This window comes from Glycine max, chromosome 15, assembly GCF_000004515.6.
Source record: "Glycine max cultivar Williams 82 chromosome 15, Glycine_max_v4.0, whole genome shotgun sequence".
Taxonomy (NCBI): domain Eukaryota; kingdom Viridiplantae; phylum Streptophyta; class Magnoliopsida; order Fabales; family Fabaceae; genus Glycine; species Glycine max.
This window is the reverse complement of record NC_038251.2, coordinates 52,805,089-52,829,179: the sequence shown is the minus strand read 5'-3', so window position 1 is coordinate 52,829,179 and position 24,091 is coordinate 52,805,089. Positions and strand designations below refer to the sequence as shown.

General features: G+C 31.4%; 1 protein-coding gene and 2 pseudogenes across 1 annotated transcript; 2 read left to right on the top strand and 1 right to left on the bottom strand.

Annotated features, from left to right (window-relative positions):
• The first annotated feature begins 1,016 nt into the window (after window positions 1–1,016).
• LOC100783748 (pentatricopeptide repeat-containing protein At4g01030, mitochondrial-like) lies at window positions 1,017–2,320 on the top strand (annotated as a pseudogene).
• On the top strand, window positions 2,320–4,493 carry LOC121173517 (sucrose synthase 2-like; annotated as a pseudogene).
• A 7,571-nt stretch (window positions 4,494–12,064) lies between these two features.
• LOC100783037 (vicianin hydrolase) lies at window positions 12,065–15,738 on the bottom strand. Its single transcript, XM_003546821.4, has 13 exons — window positions 15,534–15,738; window positions 15,104–15,173; window positions 14,558–14,616; window positions 14,394–14,469; window positions 14,237–14,308; window positions 14,063–14,150; window positions 13,717–13,969; window positions 13,469–13,584; window positions 13,141–13,355; window positions 13,017–13,048; window positions 12,747–12,849; window positions 12,513–12,621; window positions 12,065–12,413 (listed from the first exon to the last, which is right to left on the bottom strand). Exons 1-13 carry the CDS (start codon window positions 15,702–15,704, stop codon window positions 12,245–12,247), a joined length of 1,533 nt encoding a protein of 510 aa, XP_003546869.1. The 5' UTR covers window positions 15,705–15,738; the 3' UTR covers window positions 12,065–12,244.
• Window positions 15,739–24,091: the final 8,353 nt, after the last annotated feature.

The window sequence follows — 24,091 nt, the reverse complement described above, 5'->3', positions numbered from 1 at the left end:
TGCCCTCCAGCTGGTGGAACATATCATTTTGTAGGATTTCTTCTTCTTCTGTTGTTGTGTCACGTTGTGTATGTGTCATGAATCATGATTGGATTATAATTTGAAAGATGTGGTTAATACTAACTATGCTAGAAAATTGCTAGTTATACACGTTTCCTTTTATCCCTCTTTATAGTCGTGTATGAACATATTGTCCCTTTTTATAGCCTTCCCATGGTGAGAATTTGGTATTATGATTTATGACATATTCTGAATTGCAGTTGGTTTTAATTTCGTATACAGCTGGCCTTGGTGCTGTTTGAATTCTAATTCATTGTTTTCACCTTATGAGATCCTTTGCACTCATTCTGTTTGTGATGTTGAACCTTACAGTAAGAGTAACAATGTTTAATAACATGAGAAGAAGCCAACAGCACTAGTATACTTTTCTACCATACTGAAATCAATATCAGAATTAGATATATGGTGGCACAACCCACAAACAATCTAAACAAGACAGTTGCTTGCTGCTGTATATTTCCAGGATTAATGGACTTCACTCATTACTGGATTCTCAATCAATGGACAAGGAAGAGATTCCTTCTTCTTGTTCAAAGAGATGTTATGCACCCAAATTAAGCCCAATTGTTTTGCCTTTGCTAGTGTCATTAGTGCCTGTGTGGGGAAAAATGGGGCACTTCAACATTGTTCAACTCTTCATGCTCATGTCATCAAGTGGGGCTATGATACTAACAATTTTGTAGTCAGCTCATTAATTGATTGTTACGTAAATTGGGGACAAATTGATGATGCTGTATTGTTATTTGATGAAACTAGTGAGAAGGATACTGTTATACAATTCTATGATCTCTGGATATTCTCAAAATCTGTACAGTGAAGATGCATTGAAACTATTTGTAGAAATGAGGGGAAAAAAATTGAGTCCTACTGATCATACTTTATGCACCATTTTAAATGCTTGCAGCAGCCTTGCAGTTCTCCTTCAAGGAAGACAAGTGCAGTCTGTTGTTATTAAAATGGGTTCAGAAAGGAATGTGTTTGTGGCCAGTGCTTTGATTGATATGTATTCAAAGGGTGGTGATATTGACGAGGCTCAATGTGTGTTAGATCAGACTTCTAAGAAGAATAATGTGTTGTGGACATCCATGATCATGGGTTATGCTCAATGTGGGGGAAGTTCAGAGGCTGTGGAACTTTTTGATTGTCTATTGACCAAGCAAGAGTTTATTCCTGATCATAATATCTGCTTTACTGCTGTCTTAACAGCTTGTAATCATGCAGGATTTCTTGACAAAGGGGTGGAATACTTCAACAAAATGACAACAAATTATGGCCTGTCTCCTGATATAGATCAACATGCTTGCTTGATCTTTATGCAAGAAACGGAAATTTAAGTAAGGCAAGGGATTTGATGGAAGAAATGCCTTATGATCCAAATTATGTAATTTGGAGTTCTTTCTTGAGTTCTTGTAAGATTTATGGAGATGTAGAACTCGGGAGGGAGGCTGCTGATCAACTTATTAAGATGGAACCCAGTAACGCAGCACCATATTTAACACTAGCACATATCTATGCAAGAAAAGCTTTATGGAATGAAGTTGCTGAAGTCAGAAGGCTTATGCAACAAAGGAGAATAACAGAACCCGCAGGATGGAGTTGGGTAGATGATAGCACCATATTTGTGCGCACCTTGAAGTTAGATGTCGATGTGGTTAATGTTTTGATAACTCTGTATGTGAAATGTGGGGATGCCAACACTGCTAGATTGGTATTTGACAAAATGCCCCAACATCATCCTGTATCATTTCATGATTCTGCATTTCCTACACTGGCCTTTCACCTCGACCACACATGGAACCAGGATGGTTTTCAACCGAATCTAGAGATTCATCTTCTTCCTTTACTCTCAATGAAACCTGAGGACACTTCTTTAGAATTCAACTCCTGGGACTTGTTGTTTTGTTTGAAGGATGTCATATTTTTGCCTCCTTTTGTGGCAATACCAGTTCGTCCAAGACCTGGTGTTTGGGAATATGTCCATAATAATGTCTCTGACCTCAGCGTGGAGCAATTAAGCGTTTCTGAATATCTTTGCTTCAAGGAAGAACTTGTAGATGGAAAGATTAATGACAATTTGTATTGGAGCTTGACTTTGAGCCATTTAATGCCACATTTCCTCGCCCATTCCACTTCGCATACATTGGCAATGGTGTCCAATTTCTTAATCGCCACCTTTCACCAATTATGTTTCGCAACAAAGATTCCTTGCGGCCCTTGCTTGATTTCCTCCGAGCTCACAAATACAAGGGCCATACTCTGATGACAAATGATAGAGTACAAACCTTTTCCAATCTTTAGTCTGCATTAGCCATGGCCGAGGATTATCTTTCTAAGCTTGCTAGTGATACACTCTATTCAGAGTTTGAATATGTATTACAAGGAATGGATTTTGAGAGAGGTTGGGGTGATATAGCTGAGCGGGTATTGGAAATGATGCATATGCTCCTAGTCCCTAAATATTCTTCAGGCTCCTGATCATAATACACTAGAGACTTTTCTTGGGAGAGAGCCAATGGTATTCAATGTTGATATATTATCTCCTCATGGCTACTTTGGACAAGCCAATGTCTTGGGTTTGCCTGACATTGGTGGGCAAGTTGTTTATATACTAGGTCAAGTGCGTGCCCTTGAAAATGAGATGCTCCTTCAGATCAAGAAACAAGGACTTGATTTCACTCCTAGAATTCTAATTGTTACCAGGTTAATAGCTGATGCAAAGGGGACAACATGTAACCAGCGGTTAGAAAGAGTCAATGGTACTGACCATACTCATATTTTGCAAGTTCCATTCAGATCAGAGTTAGGAACTCTCAGTAAATGGATCTCAAGGTTTGATGTGTGGACTTAGACTTATGTAGAAGCTGTTGCAAGTGAAGTTGTTGTTGAGTTACAAGGGCATCCTGCTTCCATCATTGGAAATTACAGTGATGGGAATCTTGTTGCATCTTTATCGGCTTATAAAATGGGAGTTACCCAATGCACAATCATGTATGCACTTGAGAAGACAAAATATCCAGATTCAGATTTATATTGGAAGAAATTTGAGGATATATCCCACTTTTCATGCCAATTTTCTGCTAACCTAATAGCCAGATATAATGTTGATTTTATCATCACCAGTACATACTAGGAGATTACAGGAACAAAAAATACTGTCGGCTAGTATGAGAGCCACACTGGTTTTACTCTTCCCGGGCTCTATAGGGTTGTCTATGGCATTGATGTTTTTAATCCCAAGTTCAATATTGTCTCTCCTGGAGCTGATATGTCAACATATTTCCCCTACTATGAAAAGCATACTAGGCTTACATCCCTGCATAGTTCAATTGAAAAGCTGTTATTTGATCTTGAGCAGACCAATGAATACATTGGTTCATTGAAAGACAAGTCAAAGCCCATAATTTTCTCCATGGCAAGGTTAGACAGTGAAAAACATAACTGGATTGGTAGAATGCTTTGGTAAGAACAACATATTGAGGGAACTGGTCAACCTTGTTGTAGTAGCTGGTTATATTAATGTAAAGAAGTCCAGTGATAGAGCAGAAATTGTAGAAATTGAGAAGATGCATAAGCTCATGAAAAAGTATCATTTGAATGGTAATTTTCGTTGGGTTGCTGCCTAAACAAATAAGGTATGTAATGAGGAGCTGTATCGCTTCATAGCAGACACACTTGCAATCCTTTACAACCTTGAGGACATGGTTGATTTTCCAAAGGTGGGTAATGATAGCAATACCAGCAGCACCTACCAGGCCCAAAAGGAATGTTTCTGTTAGAAATTTGGCTTTTCTGCCTCTTCTCTCCATTCATCTCTATATATAATACATAGCATTTATAACTACTTTAATGACAATTGGTCCTAATTCCTGATTTGTACAACCTAAATTAGGAATCCTAAATATATCTAATTAATAGGCTGAATACTATTCCTAATTTATAATAGGAAATAAATATACATATAACAGAGCAGCTGATTTTTAGGAAGATAATAATGGTCCAGCGAATTCCTTTTCTAACATTACCCCTCAAATTGATGCGGGTGGTCAAGGAGCATCAATTTGTTATTGAGAAACTCATGCCGAAGACGAGGAACAACCTTGGTAAATATATGTGCAAGCTGAAGTTGCAAGGTAATGTGGGGAAGAGAGACAATACGATTATCAAGAGCCTCACGAATGGAATGACAATCCACTTCAATATGTTTGGTGCGTTCATGGAAGACTGAATTGGCAACAATTTGAATGGCGCTAGTATTGTCAGCAAAGAGAGGTGTAGCCTCGGTTTGAGGGAAACCAAGCTCAGCTAAAAGACCATGAAGCCAAATAATTTCAGAATAGACTAGAGACATAACCCGATATTCAGACTCAGTGGAAGACTTAGAGACTCGAGCTTGCTTTTTGTTTTTCCAAGAAATAAGTGTAGAACCAAGAAACATGCACCAACCTGTGACAGATCTTTGAGTATCTCGACAACCTGCCTAATCAGCATCACTATAACCCACCAAATAAAGAGACGTCCCAATAGGAAAGAATAGCCCCCTATGAGAAATACCTTTCAAGTAACGAATGATATGTCGGACAACAGCTAGGTGAATGTGGAATCGAGGCTACACCTCTCTATGCAGACAATATTAGCGCCATTCAGATTGTTGCCAATCCAGTCTTTCATGAACGCACCAAATAATTTCAAAACAGACTAGAAACATAGCCCGATATTCAGACTCAGTGGAAGACTTAGAGACCCGGGCTTGTATTTTGCTTTTACAAGAAATAAGTGCAGAACCAAGAAACATGCACCAACCAAGTGCATTTCCTTTTCTCGAGTCACCAAAATATGTGATGCAGAAAAATGGGTCCGGCATATTTTGTTGACAAACTCTGCCTTCTAACTAACTAATTAGGTGACCCTACGTTGCATGGATTTTTAATGTTTAACATTAAATATGATTTTAGTTTTATTTAATAGACTAATATTTAAAATATAATTTAAGTAATAGTTTCAATTGATGTATCTGACCAAACTATTTATAAAAAATTTGGTCAAATTATTTTAATGTGAAAATATCAATTCAAATATATTTAATTATTTAAATATATGTATGTATAAGATAAAATAAAAACTCATTTTAAAATTTAATAATCACATGATTTACTTTTTCTTTTTTATGATTATGTTTACAGCGTTATCATTCATTAAAAATGGCATCAACAAATGACCGCATTTAAAGATAAATTCTTTATTTCAAAATTTTAAATAAGCATAATCTTTTAAAGCAAAATAATTTAAGGATATTGTATAAACAAAGACACAATTTTCATGATATTTAATGTGAACAATTATTTTTTCTGTAATATGAGACAAAAAAAAAAAAGAGCAAATCTTGTTGTGCATAGTAGTCTAACAAGAGTGTCAAATTTTTACGCAAGTGTTTGAGCATATCTAAGTTGTATCTCTTCTATTATTCTTCCGAACGAAACCACCTGTGCATGCGGTTGATAATTATTTGCATGACATAATTAATTGATTTTGAAGGATTTTATCTAAAGAAATAATAAAGAGGACGGACACTAAAAAGAAAAAACATTTGATAGTGTTTGACAATATATCTATTTGATCATGTAAATATTTTATACACGGTTGTTTAATAACAAATCACTATATAATAAATTTTAAATTTTTATAATAATTATATTAAAAATCATACTAATTTTTTTTAACTAATTAATAAAATAAAACCTTATACACTCCAAGAAAAAACATGCATTTGTTCACAAATGGAAATTGAATTTAGTTGAAGTTAGTTTCTCATGACATGATAAATTGGTTCAAATGCTTATTGAAAGAGATGCTTATATTTTTAATGTTAGATTGTATTTTGAGAAAAATTACATTGCTTGGTTTAAGTGTTTATTTTCTATTTTTTGAAAATAATTTTATTTTTAAAATTTTAAGATTTAGAAAACATGTCTCAGGAAAAAAATTAATTTAAGGTGTCATTGTGTTTTTACTCATTCAAAAAATACTGAAAACATTGATTTTTTTTTAAATTTTTGGTCTGTCTTTCTGAAAATATTTTTCAAATTTTAAATAAACGTATTTTTAATCTTATGTTCTGTTTTCTTTAAAAATAAAAATAGAAAACACTCAAATCAAATTTCACCTAATTTTGTGGTTAATCTTTGATGAAATACCTACTACTTGTATTTTTTAATATTACCTATTGCTTTAGTTTTCAATGAGATATTAAAACTTTTTTTCCCCAAAATTACTCCAAATAATTTATACAAATTTTTAAGCACGATCATTAATCACTTAATAATTACAATGTATAAATAATGCATTTATATTTTTTTAAATATTATAGTAATTTTTTTTAATCCTTAAAGAAAAACTTCACACATTACTAGTTTATCAAGAGGAAGTAGGTATTAAAAAAAAAAAGCATAGATGCTCCCGACCACACTAGATAATTTCTTAGTTGTTTTTTTGGGTGTTTTTGCTTCATTGCACTCTCATTCCTTGGTTTGGCTTCTCACCTCCCTTCAAAATCTCAAAAACCTCTCTCTCTCTCGTGAACACACCAAGAGAACCAAACTCCTCCCCTGCCTCTCTCTCTCTATCGCCTCCTCTAGCCACTTCATCCTCCTACCGAAGCAGTCCCTCAACCAATCCCTAACAGACCAACCTTCTCTCTTCAACCCCTCTTTTCAACCTCTATCGGAATCCATCCACCAATTAGGTTTTGATCGACGTTTCACGGGTATGCTGCTTCTCTTTCAATTCGTCTCCTGCGTTCCTCCTCATTCACTTTCTCTTTCTAATTCCTCTCTGTTAGCTATTTATTTCTATGCATGCTTTGATCTTGTTCAAACTCCTTGCAAATTAGGGTTTTTGCCTTAGGAAAGAAGCCGAAGTGTCCCGAGGAGGACCGCATAGGAATAATGTTAAACTTAAATTTGATGTCATATTTGATTTGGCTTTGCTATGACTTGTGATATTTTTAAAAGAAGTTTAATTTTAAATATTATGAAAGTTGTAAATATTATGTAATTTTAAAATTTGGTATTATTTTGTATACTATAATAAAAACATTATTTTATTATTATTGATTCAATCATGGTTAGACCATTAAACCTCGAACCAATGCTTTCATGGGTTCTCAACTTGTCTATTTCTATCCAATGAGAGATTTCACATTCACACTTGTATTCCAACAATTATTGTGCAATGAGAGATTTCACATTCACACTTGTATTCCAACAATTATTGTGCATGGCTCATATTCTATGGGTGGACAGATGATGGAGTGTAATGGAGTTGAACACAATAGAGCATATGCCCTTTGGACTTGGGTCACTTGTTGTTGGGTTACAATTTGGGTTGAAGGTGCGGGGGTAAAGCCTCATGATACGGTACAAGGGTGATTTGGTAATAACGAATCATAGATTTATTATCATACAAATGAAGTAATCCTATTATGGATTAAAAAGAAAAGAAACTATTGCTATGCTCTTGAGGATGTGAGCACACTTATCGAACCTCATTAAATTGTTATTTACGTGTGTGTGTACGCGCGCACGTGTGATTTTATCTTTAATATTTCGGTTGTCGTTGTTAACAATCTCATTCAAATAGTCATGTTGATAATCTTTCTTTTAATAATAGCGCCTACTATTTTTAAAGACTTATGTATAACTTTTGGACGATCTCAATGGAGAGTTTTTTCCCTACATCTACTAGATTGTTTTTTGTTAACCTTAGCCAGAGCATTTCTGATCGACCTTTGTCAACATAGTTTTTGGTTGACCTTGCTTGGACTATTTTTGGTCAACCTCGATTGGGACTATTTTTGGTCAACCTCTTTTAGGACTATTTTAGGTCAACCTTGACCAAGGATGTTTTTCACTGACCTTTGTCAAGGTTGTTTTCAGCCAACCTTGGCCATGACTATTTTCAGCCTACCACGGTGATGGTAGTTTTTGGCTGACCTCGACTAGGGTTATGTTTGGCCAACATTAGCTAGGTTATTCTTTTACCAACTTCGACCAAGCTTGTTTTCTTTCGACTTCAACCAAGGCTGTTTTTGGCTAAACTTATTCAGATCTATTTTCGGCCAATCTCGGCCATGACTATTTTCAACCTACCTCGGTCGGGATAGTTTTTGGATGACCTTGATAAGGTTTATGTTTGACCATTATTACCCAGGTTTATTTTTTTACCAATTTCGGCTAAAGTTGTTTTCTTTCAACCTCGAACAGGGTTATGTTCTATATCAACCTTGTCCAAGTCTATTTTTGGTTGACCTTAGTCGAGGTTGTTTTTGGTTGACCTCAGTAGGGCTTTTTTCGCCTGACCTCATTCAAGGTTGTTTTTTATCGACTTTGACAAGGTTCTTTTTGGTTGACCGAACTAAGGTTATTTGCGACCAACATTGGCTAGGATTATTTTTTGTCGACCTTAGCTAAGACTATTTTCTACCAACCTTGACTAGCATTAATTTTGGTTGATCTTGCCCAAGGCTATTTTTAGCCAACCTCGTCTGCAGTTAATTTTGGTTAACCTCGATTAGAGTTATCTTTTGCTGATTCTGGCCAAAGTTATTTTCAGCCAACCTTAACTAGGATTAATTTTGGCTGGGATTATTTTTGGTCAACCTTGACCAGGATTAATTTTTTCCAATTTTGGTCAACCTCTTTTATACAATTTTTTACACACTCTTTTATACAAAATAAAAAATATTATAATAAAATATTTATTTGAAAGATGAGAATTAAAAAAAGGTCTAACTTTTTTAGCCCATAGACGGACCCTAGCCTACAAGACTTCGTGGCCTTTTTGGCCTTATGGGCCATTTATATATGTGGCTCATTTGTCCTTTTGGACCATATTTGCCCTAATCCACATGGGCCAAGGTCAAATGGGTTAAGACTGGCCAACTTGACAAGTAAATTTGACACCACACTTTAACTCAAGACCTTAAGCATTAGGTTTATTGGTCTTTCCACATATATTTATTCAACTTGCCTATTTCTATCAAATATTAGACTTCACATTGACACTTGTATTGCAATAATTGGCAGGCTAATAGAGACTCAACTTCATTTTTTTTTTTTACGGGTTTGATAGAGTATTCTTCAAGGCAAGGAGTTTGCTAAGTAGGATCATTGGACCATAATAAACGAGAATAAGGTAAATATTAAATTATAGTAGATGAATAACAACCACTTTACTCCATTCTAAGTTCGGATTGTTTAGTTAAGAGACACTATCATGTTGCTAAACAAATATCATGTGAAGTGAGAAGATCAATGAGCTCCTCTTCATAATTAAGGGACCCCATATAAGATTAGACATTTCCTAGGGAAGGTCTTCCATAATGCTTTTTCGATCATAACAAACATTTTTGCTATGAAGCATGGCTGCGCCTATGTACTATGTATGTTGTCCCATCTGGTGCAAGAGACAAATCAACATACTCTATTAGTCTATCCCTAAACTTAACTAGTTTGATTTAGGACACAAATAAAATGCTATTTTTATTTTGTGTCAAAGATTAATAAAGTACATTCTATAATGTCCCTTATGTTGTGGTACTGGTGTATTTGGAAAGCAAGAAACAAATTCATCAATCAAAAAAATTACTCCCAATCCTACCATTTAGTTTACATTTAATCAATGCAATAATTAAAACGATATAGTCTATGAAAACTTTTTTATTATTGAAAAATCAATATAATGTATATGATAAACAAAACTATTATAAAAGCTTGAGTTATATGTCACAACACGGATTGAAGTTTTTTCATCCTTTTCTTCGATAATCTCAAGAATGTGCCACTTGATACCACACGTACAAGGCATGCCAATAAAGAAACACCAAATTCATCAACTACAACCATCTTAATTGGTTCTCTAGAGTGCTACAACAGCTAATAATAAGTCTTAAGGGCTCAAAGAAAAGGCGTTAAAAAATCTAATCCTATATATCAGCTCACATGAATTATAGTAGAATAAAAAAGATAAAACAAATTCAATTGAATGAGACACGTACTAGATGCAGCAACACCATTATGCCCTCACGACCCCCATGACGACGATGACAACTTCAATGGTAAGAGAGTGACAGTGCAGGAAACACTACGGCGGTGACACTGAGAGGCGCAAAGAGATCAAGGCGGAGTGAGCTAGATGGAGTGAGGAGGGCTATGGTGCAAGTCCAAATCAAAAACAAAAATTAGTCTCATTCAAAGATGATTTTGGAAAAACGTCTTTGAATACTGAATTTCTATGAAAATTTTCCTAAAAACCGTCGTCGTTTTACAGTTTTAATGACGTTTTCGCAAAAGTCGTCATTGAAATGTTACTTGTATTTACAAAAATGTCACCACTTTAAAAGCAACAACAATTTTAGGAGAACCCACGTCAAACTAGCATTGTTAAAAGTAATTTCTTTATTAATGAGTAGAAATGATTGAATAAAAAAAGCATTCATAACTTGTGATTTGTACTTAAAAAAGAAAACCCAACAATTATGATATCTCATAAAGCAAAAGAACTCATCGTTAATATAAGTCATGCATACTTTACATGCAAAGAACAAGTTGTGACTATAATGATACTATTAGGTATGCTATATGGTATGCAATTTCTTGACCCTTCTTCCCACTTCTTGTGTTTGCGCAAGGACATTCTTAATATATTAAGTAAAAGTTGCAATAATCCATTTGCAAAGGCGAAGTTAGCCGTTTGCTTGTCTTATTCAATTATTTCTTTTCTTTTTCAAATCTTATTTTACTATTTTAAATTTTAATGTTGTACTAATTTTTGTTTTGTTTGTGATTCACAACTCTATAATGGATTACTAAATTATTTAGTTCAAGTTCCTATGAATTTTATTTAGTATGTTAAACTTGAATTTGGTGTCATATTTGATTTGGCTTTATGATGACTTATCATATTTTTAAAAGAAGTTTAATTTTAATTAGTATGAAACTGGTGAATATTATTTAATTTTTAAAATTGGAATTATTTTCTATACTATACTAAAAAAAATTATTTTATTATTATCGATTCAATCATGGTTAAACCATTAAACCTTAAATTAATATCAATTATTGGAAAATCCAAGAAGGATACACCAAAGAGATTTTCACTAATAGATCTCGAGCAAACCACATAAATGAACTTAACACCACACTTTAATTTAAAACTTTAAGACATCAGGTTTATGGATTTTTCTAAATATATGTTATTCAACTTTACTATTTTTATCCAATGTGAAATTTCACCTTCACACTTATATTCCAACAATTATTGTGCATGACTCGTATTCTATGGGTGGACAAATGATGGAGTGCAGGGGAGCCGAACACAATAGAGCATATGCCCTTTGGACTTAGGTCACATGTTATTGGGTTACAATCTGTGTTGAGGGTGTGAGGGTAAAGCCTTACAATACGATACAAGGGTGATTTGGTAATAATGTATCAAAGATTTATTATTATACAAACGAAATAATCTTATTATGGATTAGAAAAAATGAAATCATAGCTCTATTCTTGAGGACGTGAGTACACTTACCAAAACTCATTAAATTGATATTTATGTGTGTGTGATTTTATCTTTAATATTTCGATTGCCGTTGCTAACGATCTCATTCAAATAATCATATTGATGATAATGATTCTTTTAATAATAGTGCCTATTATTTTTAAAGACTTACTTATAAAAATATCAATATTAAAAAGCAGGAATGTAATTCCAACATACACTTGTCGAAGGTCGATAAATCATTGTTTGCATGTGTGTGATTTTATCTTTAGTATTCCGGTTGGTCGTTGCTAACAATCCATTCAATATTAAAAAGAACGAATTTAATCCCATCGAATATTCTAAATAACACATTAATCTAATATTCTTTATGCACATTGGTATAGAAAAAATATAGTGATAATTTTTTTAATTATTAAATATATAATAGCATTGATGCAACAACTCGAACACATTGTTGAAAAGATAATTTATTCCATTCTCTGGCATGCCATTATTTATTTGATATCAACGATGACTTGATTACATTGATCCGAATCGAAGAGCAAGTGATACACACTGCATGTCTGTGATATCCAGGAAACAAACAAGAAGAAAAACTGGGCATGCATGCCAAAGGAACAATAGATTTAGATCACTTGAGAAGGAATTTTTTCAGCCAAAACGCAGAGGACTTAGGGTATCTACTCAAATTGTTCTTGTAATCCACATATATGATGCCAAATCGAGCTGTGTAACCAGCATCCCATTCAAAGCTATCTGAAAATGACCATATATAGTAGCCCTTCACATTAACTCTATCTCTGCAAGATAAAGAAGGAATAACCAAAAATCATCAACATATTATATATTTAATTATGCTTAAATTAATTTTCTATTAAACCAGAGAGAAACCCTTTTACTTGATCGCATGAAGCAGGGATTTGAGATGGCCATCATGGTATCTAATTCGAATACCATCCTTTCGGGCTTCATTGATTGCAAGTGAGTCATTCTTTGATTCCGCAACGCCTGAGAACAAAATAATAATAATAATGTTATGTTAAGTAGAAAATATAGTAAAATGTTTCATATATGTAAGGATTGTTTTAATATAATTTTTCCCTCTCTATTAACATAAAAAAAATAGTATATACCATTTTCGGTAATGTACACTGGTGGATTATTGTAGTTGTCCCTTATGTATGTCATGAGCTTATAAATTCCCTCCGGATAGATAAAGAGCCAGCTCAGAGGAGTCTGCACAACAAAAAGATTTTGCTTCATTAATTTGAGTAGAATATTGCAAAAATGTTTTTTTTAACATAGATAAAAAAATTATGTGCTACATGATCAATGGTGTACAATGGCTAGACTAAAAATTAAAAAAATAAAGCACGATAGGAAGCATGGAGAAAGAATTATACCGGTGTGCCAATGGGTACACCATTCCTGGTCGCTGCAATGAAGAGAAAATTGATGATTCATAATGTTAAAATCCAATATATTAATCACAGAAGATTTTAATTGAGTGTTTCCATATGAACTTACAAGAAAGTTTGGCTAGCATATCAGTGAAATAGGTCTTGTTAGTGGTGGTTGGTGGAGCATATTCCACGAAATTTGAGGTGTAATAATTTATACCAAGAAAATCATATGAACCTTTGAGACTTTCAGATTGAGCTTTGGTGAATGTGGGGAGTCTAGAACCAACTAAAGATCTCATACTCTCAGGATAGTCACCAAATGTAATGGGATTAGCAAACCTGAAAAAATAAATATATAATTAAGTTCAACCATCAATTGCTTATGAATTAAAATTTATTGGATAATCCAATAGATCAAAGTTGTATCTTTAATTAATAGGAGAAATACATACCAGCCAAACATAAAGTCCAGAGCTCGCCTTGCTGCCTTGCGATCAGCATCACTATTAGATTTTGGTTCAAAGAAGAAAGTCACTATGGTGACTCCAATTTGTCCTTTCTGATGAGCCTATATATATATATATGGTACATTTAATATACAACAAATAAAGCAAATATTTTACAAAACTTGTGTGATGTTAAAATAATAATGTTTAGTAATGAATAAGAAATTTAATTGGTTAATTAGTATATGCATGACCTGGTATTTGTTCTTGTAGCAATTGACTGCTGCTCCATGAGCAAGTATTAAGTGGTGGTTAACAATGTAGGGCTCGGTGGAAGAATCACCAGCAGGGCATTTTCCAACGTAGTTAGAACATCTACCTGGTGCAAAATTTCCACCACTGTAGCCATTCACGCTGTAGCCATATGGTTCATTTAGGGTTACCCAGTGCTTCACCCGATCACCAAATGTCTTGAAGCAAAAGTCAGCATAGTTACGGAAGTCCTCCCTATTTTTATTTTTCCATAAACAATTACTATATTTTCTTTTTCATTATTTAAAAATACTATAGTGAATCATATATAATTGAGTATTTATTTACACTATTTCAGGTTTGAGAAATCCCCCATATTCATCTTCAAGAGCTTGTGGGAGGTCCCAATGAAACAGCGTGACAAATGGCTTTAAGCCTGCCCCAAATAAAATCCAAAACAAAGTTATCAACGAAAAGGTTGAAAATAAATGAATGCATGGGTAAATATCAATTCATGTTTACCATTTGCTATAATCTCATTAATGAGATCGTTGTAGAACTTGACCCCCAAGGTGTTAACTGCTCCCTTGCCCTCTGCACCAAATAATTGAATGCTTAAATATCGTTTTTAACATGACTTAATATTTGCTTTGGGTAATTAAACATAGAATTATCTTACTGGGGAATATTCTGGACCATGAGATGGAAAATCTGTATGAATCCAACCCAACTTCTTTCACCATCTTTATGTCGCTCTGTGAAATTGTACGGGCATGCAGTTTAATTCTCTAATTCGACATATATAGAGGACTAATAATTAATTAATCTTGCCAGTAAGTTTACCTTGTACCGGTGATAAAAATCAATTGCTAGACTTCCATCACTATGATCCCAAATCTTCCCTGCTCAATACAGATGAAAAACCTTGTTAGAAGGGTATGGTAGCTATCCAGTGACATTTTTCATGGATGAGATCCTACCCACTAAAAAAATATTATTATAATATATTTTTAGTATAAAGTAGAGTTAAAAAAATATAAGTTGAAAACCATCACACTTGGCAACAACAATATAACACTTAGCCATAGTATATTTTTTAATTCAGACAGTGCTTTGGCACCATTCAATCCATTTCTTGGAACAAAAAATAAAAAAGAAGGTAGATTTAGGCTAGTATAGTGTCCAATTATTGATTAAGTAATGATGTATTAGATTAAAATTGGATTACGTCAGACTGACAGTAGATACTAGAATAAAATATAAAAAAAATTCAAGTACTAAAAAAAAGAGTTAAATTTAGATAGTAAAAACAAAATTAAATATATTAGGGATAACAAGAATTTTGGACAAAAAAACCAACCAACTCTTTTGTTTAGTCATAGGGTTAACCTGGTTGCTGTTTAGTATAGGTGTCCCATATACTTGGTCCTCTGCCATCTATAGCTGCTGCTCCTTCTATCTGAGAATTAACAAAAGGAAATCACGATTGCTTCTTACAGATCAGTGAGTTAAGAGAAGAGATCTCCACAGTTTGTAAAAAAATTAATTTATAAGTTAAACCCTTGATATGTACTAACCAAAGAAACCACAAAAAAATTAATATACAATTTGATTGATCATTAGAAGTACAACTAACCATAACTTTAGAATTACACCTTTGAAACTTGAAAGATGAAGTTATTACAAGTTGACCAAGTTGAAACTTTCATACCAAACTTTATAATGATCATTTTAAGGGACCAAAACAACAAACTTTGTCACACACCGAAATGTATATTATATTTATTAACAGAATGCATTGTTGTGTGGTGACTAGAACCTGGTAAGCTGCAGAGCCTATTCCAAATAGAAAACCAGAAGGAAAAACACTCCTATTGAAGGGTGCAGCATAATGGCTTGGCTTCACGTTTGCTGGTGCACTTTCAATGCTACCAGCCAAAAGGGTCACAAGAATTATAAGGCAGAGGAAGGAGGGACTTATTGCTTTCATTGCTGCTTTTGGTATCCAAAAATCTCAGGCCAATGCGATCTATTTATACACCAAAGAGGAGTACTACTGCCACACCCAATTTCCCTATCCTGCATTTCACACGTTCTATTTTTGTGATATCTTTACTAATAACCTATATTCATCTTTATTAATGATAAAGTAAATATCCATTTTTGGTGTACAGAATTTTTAAACAATTTATTATTACGTCAGTTTTTGAACTTTCATTATTTTCTTTTAATAACTATCCCTCAGTTCTGTGAGTTTTCTTTTCTTCTTTTCTTCTAGTCTTATATATTTAATTTTTATCTTTTAAACCTTTTCTTTTCTTTTATTCTATTATTTATTTTTATTTAAAATATATAAAGAGACCACAAAGTACCTTCTTTTCCTTAATATAAATTAAGGGATATCTAATATTGAACAGATAGAGAACAACATGACTCTCTTGGGAATTCAACTTAATTCGTCTAAGCACAATAAATGTTACCAAATATTAATGCTTCGAGGTTCCAAAAGCAATTGGAGTGGCGAGATAAAGTGCTTAAGATAAGAAAAGGAGAAGACATGAGAGTTAAAAATAAAAGCATCTCTAAAATAGATAGTCAATTACCTAGAATCCTTATTGAGATCATGTATCATTCCTTTTGGTTTCATGTTTTTTTTGGCATAGATTTGCTTGCTTGGAAGAGGATTAGTATAATTTTGTACTCCCAATGTATGAGAGTTAGTTTATGTTCATGGAAGGCACAGAAGTATCAAAAAAATTTGTTTAAGTTTTATTCAAGTTATGCATCATTAAGTTTTAATTTCTACATAGTTATATATGATATTCTTATATTTTAACTTTTCAAAATTTAGTAATATAAGCCGATAAAATGTAATATTTTTCAGGGTGTTACAATTAATGATTTACTAAAAAATATGTTAATATCTAAATTATTATCGTAAAATCAATTTTTTTATTATAATAAGTTTCATTGAAATTTACTTTTTATGGTTTTCTTTTTCCTGACTTAAATAATGTATTGAATGTTTTATTTCACAAACATAAAAAGTATAAAAAAAAAAATAACACGGGGTGAATGATAAGTTGTTATTCTGGCTTTTTTCTAATTTTAATAATTGACTCCTGTATATAATCAATACATATCTTATCATCTTTGTCTCAGTCTTCTAAAACAGCAACAACATGGGTCCTACACTCTTGCACTCCGTTTCAAATCACAACAATTATATGTAAGATTTTTTGAATAATCAATACATATCAACGGAAAAAAGTATAAAAAAAAATAACACTGCGGGGGGGGTTGAATGATAAGTTGTTGAAATTGGAAGCAGATCCTTCTTCTTTAAATGGTCAATCACATAATGTTGAAAAACCTCATGAAGAAATTGACATTTTAAAGAAGCATATGTTCAAATTTGTTGGAGGATATGAGAACTTAGATAAACTTCTAAGATATCATATAAATCCTAATGACAATGATGAGTGTGTAGATGTTTGTTAATTTTGAGGAAAACTTGGACATGTAAGTCTAAATGCACACACTTACCTAAAAGAGGATTGTCCAATACCTCTTGCTCTAACAAATGTGGAAAAGGTCACATTGTTCCTGTTGCAGACATGTTTGACAACATGAAGGATACTTCAATCATGGTATCTAGAGAGTGTTTTCTCAAGATCGACACATGGCATGAAGATCTATGTTGTTATTAACAAAGAATTTTATGTCTATATTATGTTTATAGCACTTTTCTTGGGATAAAGTAAATCAATTTAATTTTGACATATTGATGTAATATTTTTAAAACGATAATCTATTTATTGTGGATAGAAAAATCATGATTAATTTTATATCTATATTATGGTTTTTAAAATGATAATTTATTTATCGTGGATGGAGGAGAATTTTACCAAAGATAATAAGTCAAGTTTTTTTAATGAAAATTAATTGTTAATAAAGTTCGAAAATACTCATACTAATAAGATGATAATAAAAAATATTAAATTTAATTTTTAAAATAATTTTTATAAAATTAACAATTTTAAGGAAGAGTTTATTTCACAGAAAATGTTTTTAGTTCCCAAGAATATTATTTTTGGGAATAAAATATGAAAATATCATTATACAAATGTGTTTGATTAACTATTAAAAATGGCCAAAAATATTTTTCATACGCCTAAAAATAATTAAGATATGTGTTTGTTTGACATTTTTTCTAGGAATATATATAATAGTTACTAAAATATCTTTATAGCACACTTGGTATATATAGAAACTTTCCTAAATTGCACTTGACAGATGTAATAAGGGAAAAAACAATTATAAGAAACTGGATTTGCTTTTCTCAAAATAGACATGATTATCCATTCCACAACATAGACAAGTTAACGTGGCTGTAAGCTTTTCCTATTATAATTGAGCGAGGGAAAAGACTTGTCAGACCCGCTCATGCAGTAATCAATGCCAAAAGACAATGATCCAAATTTCATTATTGACAAGATTTTCCAATTGTACAGTTATCATACCTTTTTATTTGTTTTGTGCAAAGATGTTGAATGTTGATGCCCCACATTAATTCCTGGTTTGGATTCTTAACACTGCATACATCAAGTCAGATGGGTCATCAACAAAATTAAGATTTACATGAAACTTCCTTCAAATTAATATATAAACACAATCAAATAATTTTTATGTAAATTAAAAGCTATTTATTTTCAATTGATGAAAAGATAATTTTAGAATAATTTCATTAAATAGGCTGTAATTAATCTACTATCTAATATATATATATATATATAGACATAAAGTAGATTTTGTAATATGAGATGATGTTACCTCACAGTCTTATATTTATTTCCTTCATAATAACATTTCTTTTACGGTTAAAACATTTTTATTTGACATTTAAAGCTTAAAAATATAAATTAAATAAAAAGAAGTTGTATTGTAATTAAACAATTTCAATCTTTTTTTAATCCCAAATGAAGTATGAAAATCACACAAAAATATTTAAAAAATAAATAAATTAACTATTTTTAAAAAAAGAGTAAAAAATGAACATCCAAATTAACATCACCTGAGTGAAAACATCTAACCTAGGACAACACTTTCAATAATAATATTTTTGGAACATGTGTATATAAAAATATATTGGCATATTTACTAATATATATTGATTAAAATTGAAACTAAATAATTAATAATATATTAAAATTTTAAATATTAGAAAAACTAATCTTATAAGATATAAAATATGAATTTAATGCCCGTGCAAAGCACCGAGCACTAGGCTAGTTTTTTTTATATATATTTAAGTCGAAGATGGATCAAATTATACCGATGTAACTTAAATATTTATTACACCATTTAATAAATTTTATATAAAATGAGATTTTATTGATCTAACCATTGAATTATATCTATATATTATCAAGATAGTATGTGTCAAATTTTATCAAAATTGAATAACAATAAGAATGTAATCAAATTATTCATATTTTAGTATATTTTGAAAAGTTTATTTTATGTTGATTATAATTTTTATGAATGAGGTAGTAAATAATTTTGGATGAATATGAAATATTGTATATATGATTTGTGTGAAAGGAACTTTCAATCTAACGGTCGATTTAAAGAAAACATTATCTAATTGAAGGTTATTGAATAATGTAATTGTTGGTCAAAGTTACACCAATGTAATTTAACCTATCCACGTTTAAGTCAACCAAACCTTTTTTCTCCTTGTAATAAAGTCCTAAGGGAGTATATATATATATTTTTAATTTATCAGAAAAAATAATACTTAACTATATGTTATGTAATACTTAATTAGACAACATGTAATCCTGACTCATAATAATTCATTGCCTTAGAGTTTTCTAATTATGATAAGATTCAGACATATCTTATCTCCTTAATGTAGGGAGATAAAATATATTTCGGTAAATGAGTTGCTTAAAGTTAAGTAATATTTCTTAACAAATTTTTCATTGGAGTTAATAATTTGATAGTGTGTTACTTAAGTGAGTTGTTTTATATAGACAACTGTTGCTTAATTGATTACTACAGAAAAAAAAAACAATTTTTTTAATCCAAAATTTAATATGACTCACGTTAAGTATTCACTCTAGCAACTTTAGCATTTAATTTAAATTTTGTATAAAGTTCTTAAATCTATGTGATATTATAGGGTTCACAAATTTAAAAGATAAGCAATCTATTTAAACAATTATACATTATAGATGATATAAGATGTGATTAGATATAACGTTATGATATGATTAGATATAATTGATATGTAGTTATGATTAGATTCCTTATGATTATAGATAAAATAAAATAGAATTGAATCTTAGCCATTAGGGTTGGGTTGGGTCGTCCTTCATGGATTGGGTCTAAGATCGATCGACCACTAGTTTGTTTGACAAGATCTCCTTCTTTAATAGCAGTGTATTACTATCAAAGACAATAATTTTGACATTCTCATTCTCAAGATTCAATGCTATTCCTTTCACACCACTGACAAATTCAACCATTTCCCTAGCTTGAATCTCCCTTCAAGTATTTAACGCAATTACATACTCTCACAACAGTTGATCCACACACTTAGTGGTCTATTAGAATATTTAATACTTATAATGTGTGTAAAATATTTTATGTATGATAAACTTAAATGAATTCCAAAGTAACCAAACCTCAAATAAAATAAAATAAGATCAAACAAAGGCTCATCATTGTACTGGGTTCAGTCTCCTTAAGCATGGTCTTATGTTGTGGATGAAAAAATATGGTTAAAAGAAGAGACCTTATTAAAGATGACTAGTCACCTAGAGATGGTCAAGGTGGTCAACTCTAGGTGTCTAAGTCAAAATTAAGGTGTGGTCCAAGGAGATAGAAATGATAATGAGATGGGATAATAATTATGAGATAAAGTGCTTAAGAAAAGAAAAGGAGAAGACACGAGAGTTAAAAAAAGGATCTCTAAAATAAAGAGTTAATTACTTATAATCATTAGAGCACTTACTGAGACATCATGCATGATTCCTCTTGGTTTCGTTTTATTTTTCCAAGATAAGCCGGGGGAAGCCTCATAGAAAGAGCTTGAGCATGGATTTACTTGCTTGGAAGAGGATTGATATAATTTTGTAACTCCCAATGTATGAGAGTTAATTTAGGTTCATGGAAGGAACATAAGTGTCAAAAAGAATTGTTAAAGTTTTATTCATGTTATTTATCATTAAGTTTTAATTTCTACATAGTTATCTTTGATATTGTTATATTTTAAGTTTTCAAAATTTAGTATAATATGAGCCGACAAAATATAATATCTTTTTGGGTGTTACAATGAATGATTTACTCAAAAATATATTATCTAAATTATAGTGGTGAAATCATATTTTTTTACTATAATAATTTTCATTGAAATTTACTTTTTATGGTTTTCTATTTCTTAACTTAAATAAATTATTGAATGTTTCATTTTACAAACTTAAAAAGTATAAAAAAACTACAGGGGTGAATATTTTTCATGAAAATATGATGAGAAAATTATACTTTTGACTTATCATGTTAGATTTATAAACTATAACACACGGATGAACTTTTTTTTTATATATAAAAATAAGTAGGAAGATTTACATTGAATTCACAAGGATAAATTTTTTTACTAAATATTTTTGTCCAATTAAAAATAAAATTTCCTTTTGCATAATTAGTTTATATTTAGTTACATAACAATCAAATTAAATCACCAAAATTACTATTATAGCCTTGAAAGGACAAGAAAATAGACTTTGCTGGGAGAATGAGACACATAAAAAGCAAGCTGAGAGCTTGAATGATAAGTTGTTGAAATTGGAAGCACATAATGTTGAAAAACTTCATAAAGAAATTGATATTTTAAAGAGGAATCTATTCAAATTTGTTGGAGGATATGAGAACTTGGATAAACTTCTAAGATATCACATAAGTCCTAATGACAAATCTGGTCATACATGCAAAGGAAAGAAATTTGTCATACATGCAAAGGAAAAAAATCTGTTTATGATGAGTGTGTAGATGTTTGTTACTTCTGTGGAAAACTTGGACATGTAAGTCTAAATGCACACACTTGCCTAAAAGAGGAGCGTCTAGTACCTCTTGCTCTAACAAAAGTAGAACTAAGTCCATTTAGATACCTAAGAGTCACATTGTTGGAGACATGTTTGCCAACACCAAGGATAGTTCAATCATGGTACCTAGACAATGCAATGTTTGCTCAAGACACATGCCATGAGAAAGGTCTATGTTCTTATTAAATAGATTCTAAAAATAATTTTGTATCTATATTATGTTTATAGTATTTTTCTTGAGATAAAGTAAATGAATTTTATTTTGACATATTATGAACCTAATATTTTCAAAATGATAATCCATTAATTGCGCATGAAAAAAATGTGGTTGAGAGGTGAACTCCACCAAAGGTGATTAGCCAAATTTTGTGATGGAGATTAGTCTTCTGTAAAATCAATGGATATTCTGTACTAATAATATGATAACCAAAAATGTTAGATATAATTTTCAAGATAATTATTATATAATTAATAATCAAAGGAGTATGCACAACCAAAAGATTTTGCTTCATTAATTTTAGTAGAGTATGGCAATAATGTTTTTTTTAACATATATAAAAAATTATGTGCTACATCATGAATGGTGTGTTGGAATTTTCTATTCCAATAATTAATATGGGCTAATATTATAAAACACTTATATTAGTTATTTATCATTAGTGAGTTTTATTTTATGTGATCAAATTAGGTAAGCCCGTTAGACAACCAAATTAGATGATATGAAATTAAATGAGCAGATGTCAATGTTGACCCATTAGGGAATAATGAAAACTCTATTAAGTTAATACGCTATAAGAAGACTATGGTTCCCAATATACCGAGCTGCCACATATAGTTTCTCTTCTCCCCATATGAAGAGTTACGAATGTCTTGTTAAGGAATAAAGAGATTCTGGTTGAGGAAGAATCATGAAGCCACTGATTACGATGTTAGCCGGTTATGCGTTCTGTAACAAATTCTAAGAAGACTACATAGATCAGAAATCACATATGGATTCAGTTTCCATTGTGTTTGTTTGATTAATCATTATGGATTCAGGTATTCCTAAAACTCTTCCTGATAATCTAACGTAATGTGTTTTTGGTGGTTAATGGTATTTTATAAGGATCCCTTAAAATTCCAACAAGTGATATCACAGCCGCCATTACTGTTAGACTATTGGGATTTAAAGTTATTTGATTCCAATTATACCTAGATTTCTTTGGTTATATGAACCCAATTTTTTTTGGAACAACACATATTAATTGTTGGTAAATTTGATATTTGATTTAAATTCAGGTGTATTTTATTTTTGGGCATCATTATTTGGTTTTGTGAACGACTTCTCTTCATGGCTACTGTTCATAATATATATAAGGAAGTTTTTTGGGTGTGCAGTTTTTTGTTTTATTTTATTTATTTGTTTGGTTAAAAAAGGGAAAAAGTTATATAGGAGAGTACATAATGAAAATTTCTAACTTGGCATCAAAACTGTCTTAAGCGAGAGCTTGGTGAAGATCTGTTCGTGCATTTAGTTTTGATCTCACTTCCTGGATATTTTTGGCAATTCAAAGTGAACTATAACACTCAAAAGGACAAATGGTCCATTAATGAAATTATATCTCATTGTGTGCAAGAGGAAGAGAGGTCGTAGAAAGACATATCTGAAAATGCTCATTTAAGCTTGACCTCTCAAAATAAAATAAAATAAGGGAAAACTAAGGATGCTCTCAGCAAAAGAAACAAAAGAAAGAATGTCCAAGTTACGTGTAAAGAAAGGTAAATATTTAGTTTTGTTTGTTTTGAAGTTAATTTAGCAATAACAGATCCTTCCCGTTTATTTGCATATCTAGTGATTTTTTTAATTAAATTGATTGACATGATATATTGTCAAAGTAATCCCTATTGTGAAAATTGATTTGATTAAAATTACATAGATTTTTGTATAAAATTATTTATGCGAATTGTGTTCGGCCCAACGGAAGACGTAATTTGGTTAAATAATATTTTATACATGTGATGATAAATGTGTAACAATTATAAAGGTATTTTCATGGGAATAATAGTCAATCCAACGAAAGGCTATTATATGATAGAATTTATTGTTAATATTTGATCATTGCGTTAAGAGTACCCATTACAAATTAATTTCTCTATGAATTAATATTGTGTTGGATATCTTGTAATGAGTTTGTTCCACAAAATATGTGCATGTTCTGTTATATATATTTTTATATAATTAAATTATATGTGAAAGTTGTGTAATTTTAATATCTCTCATTTATTATAT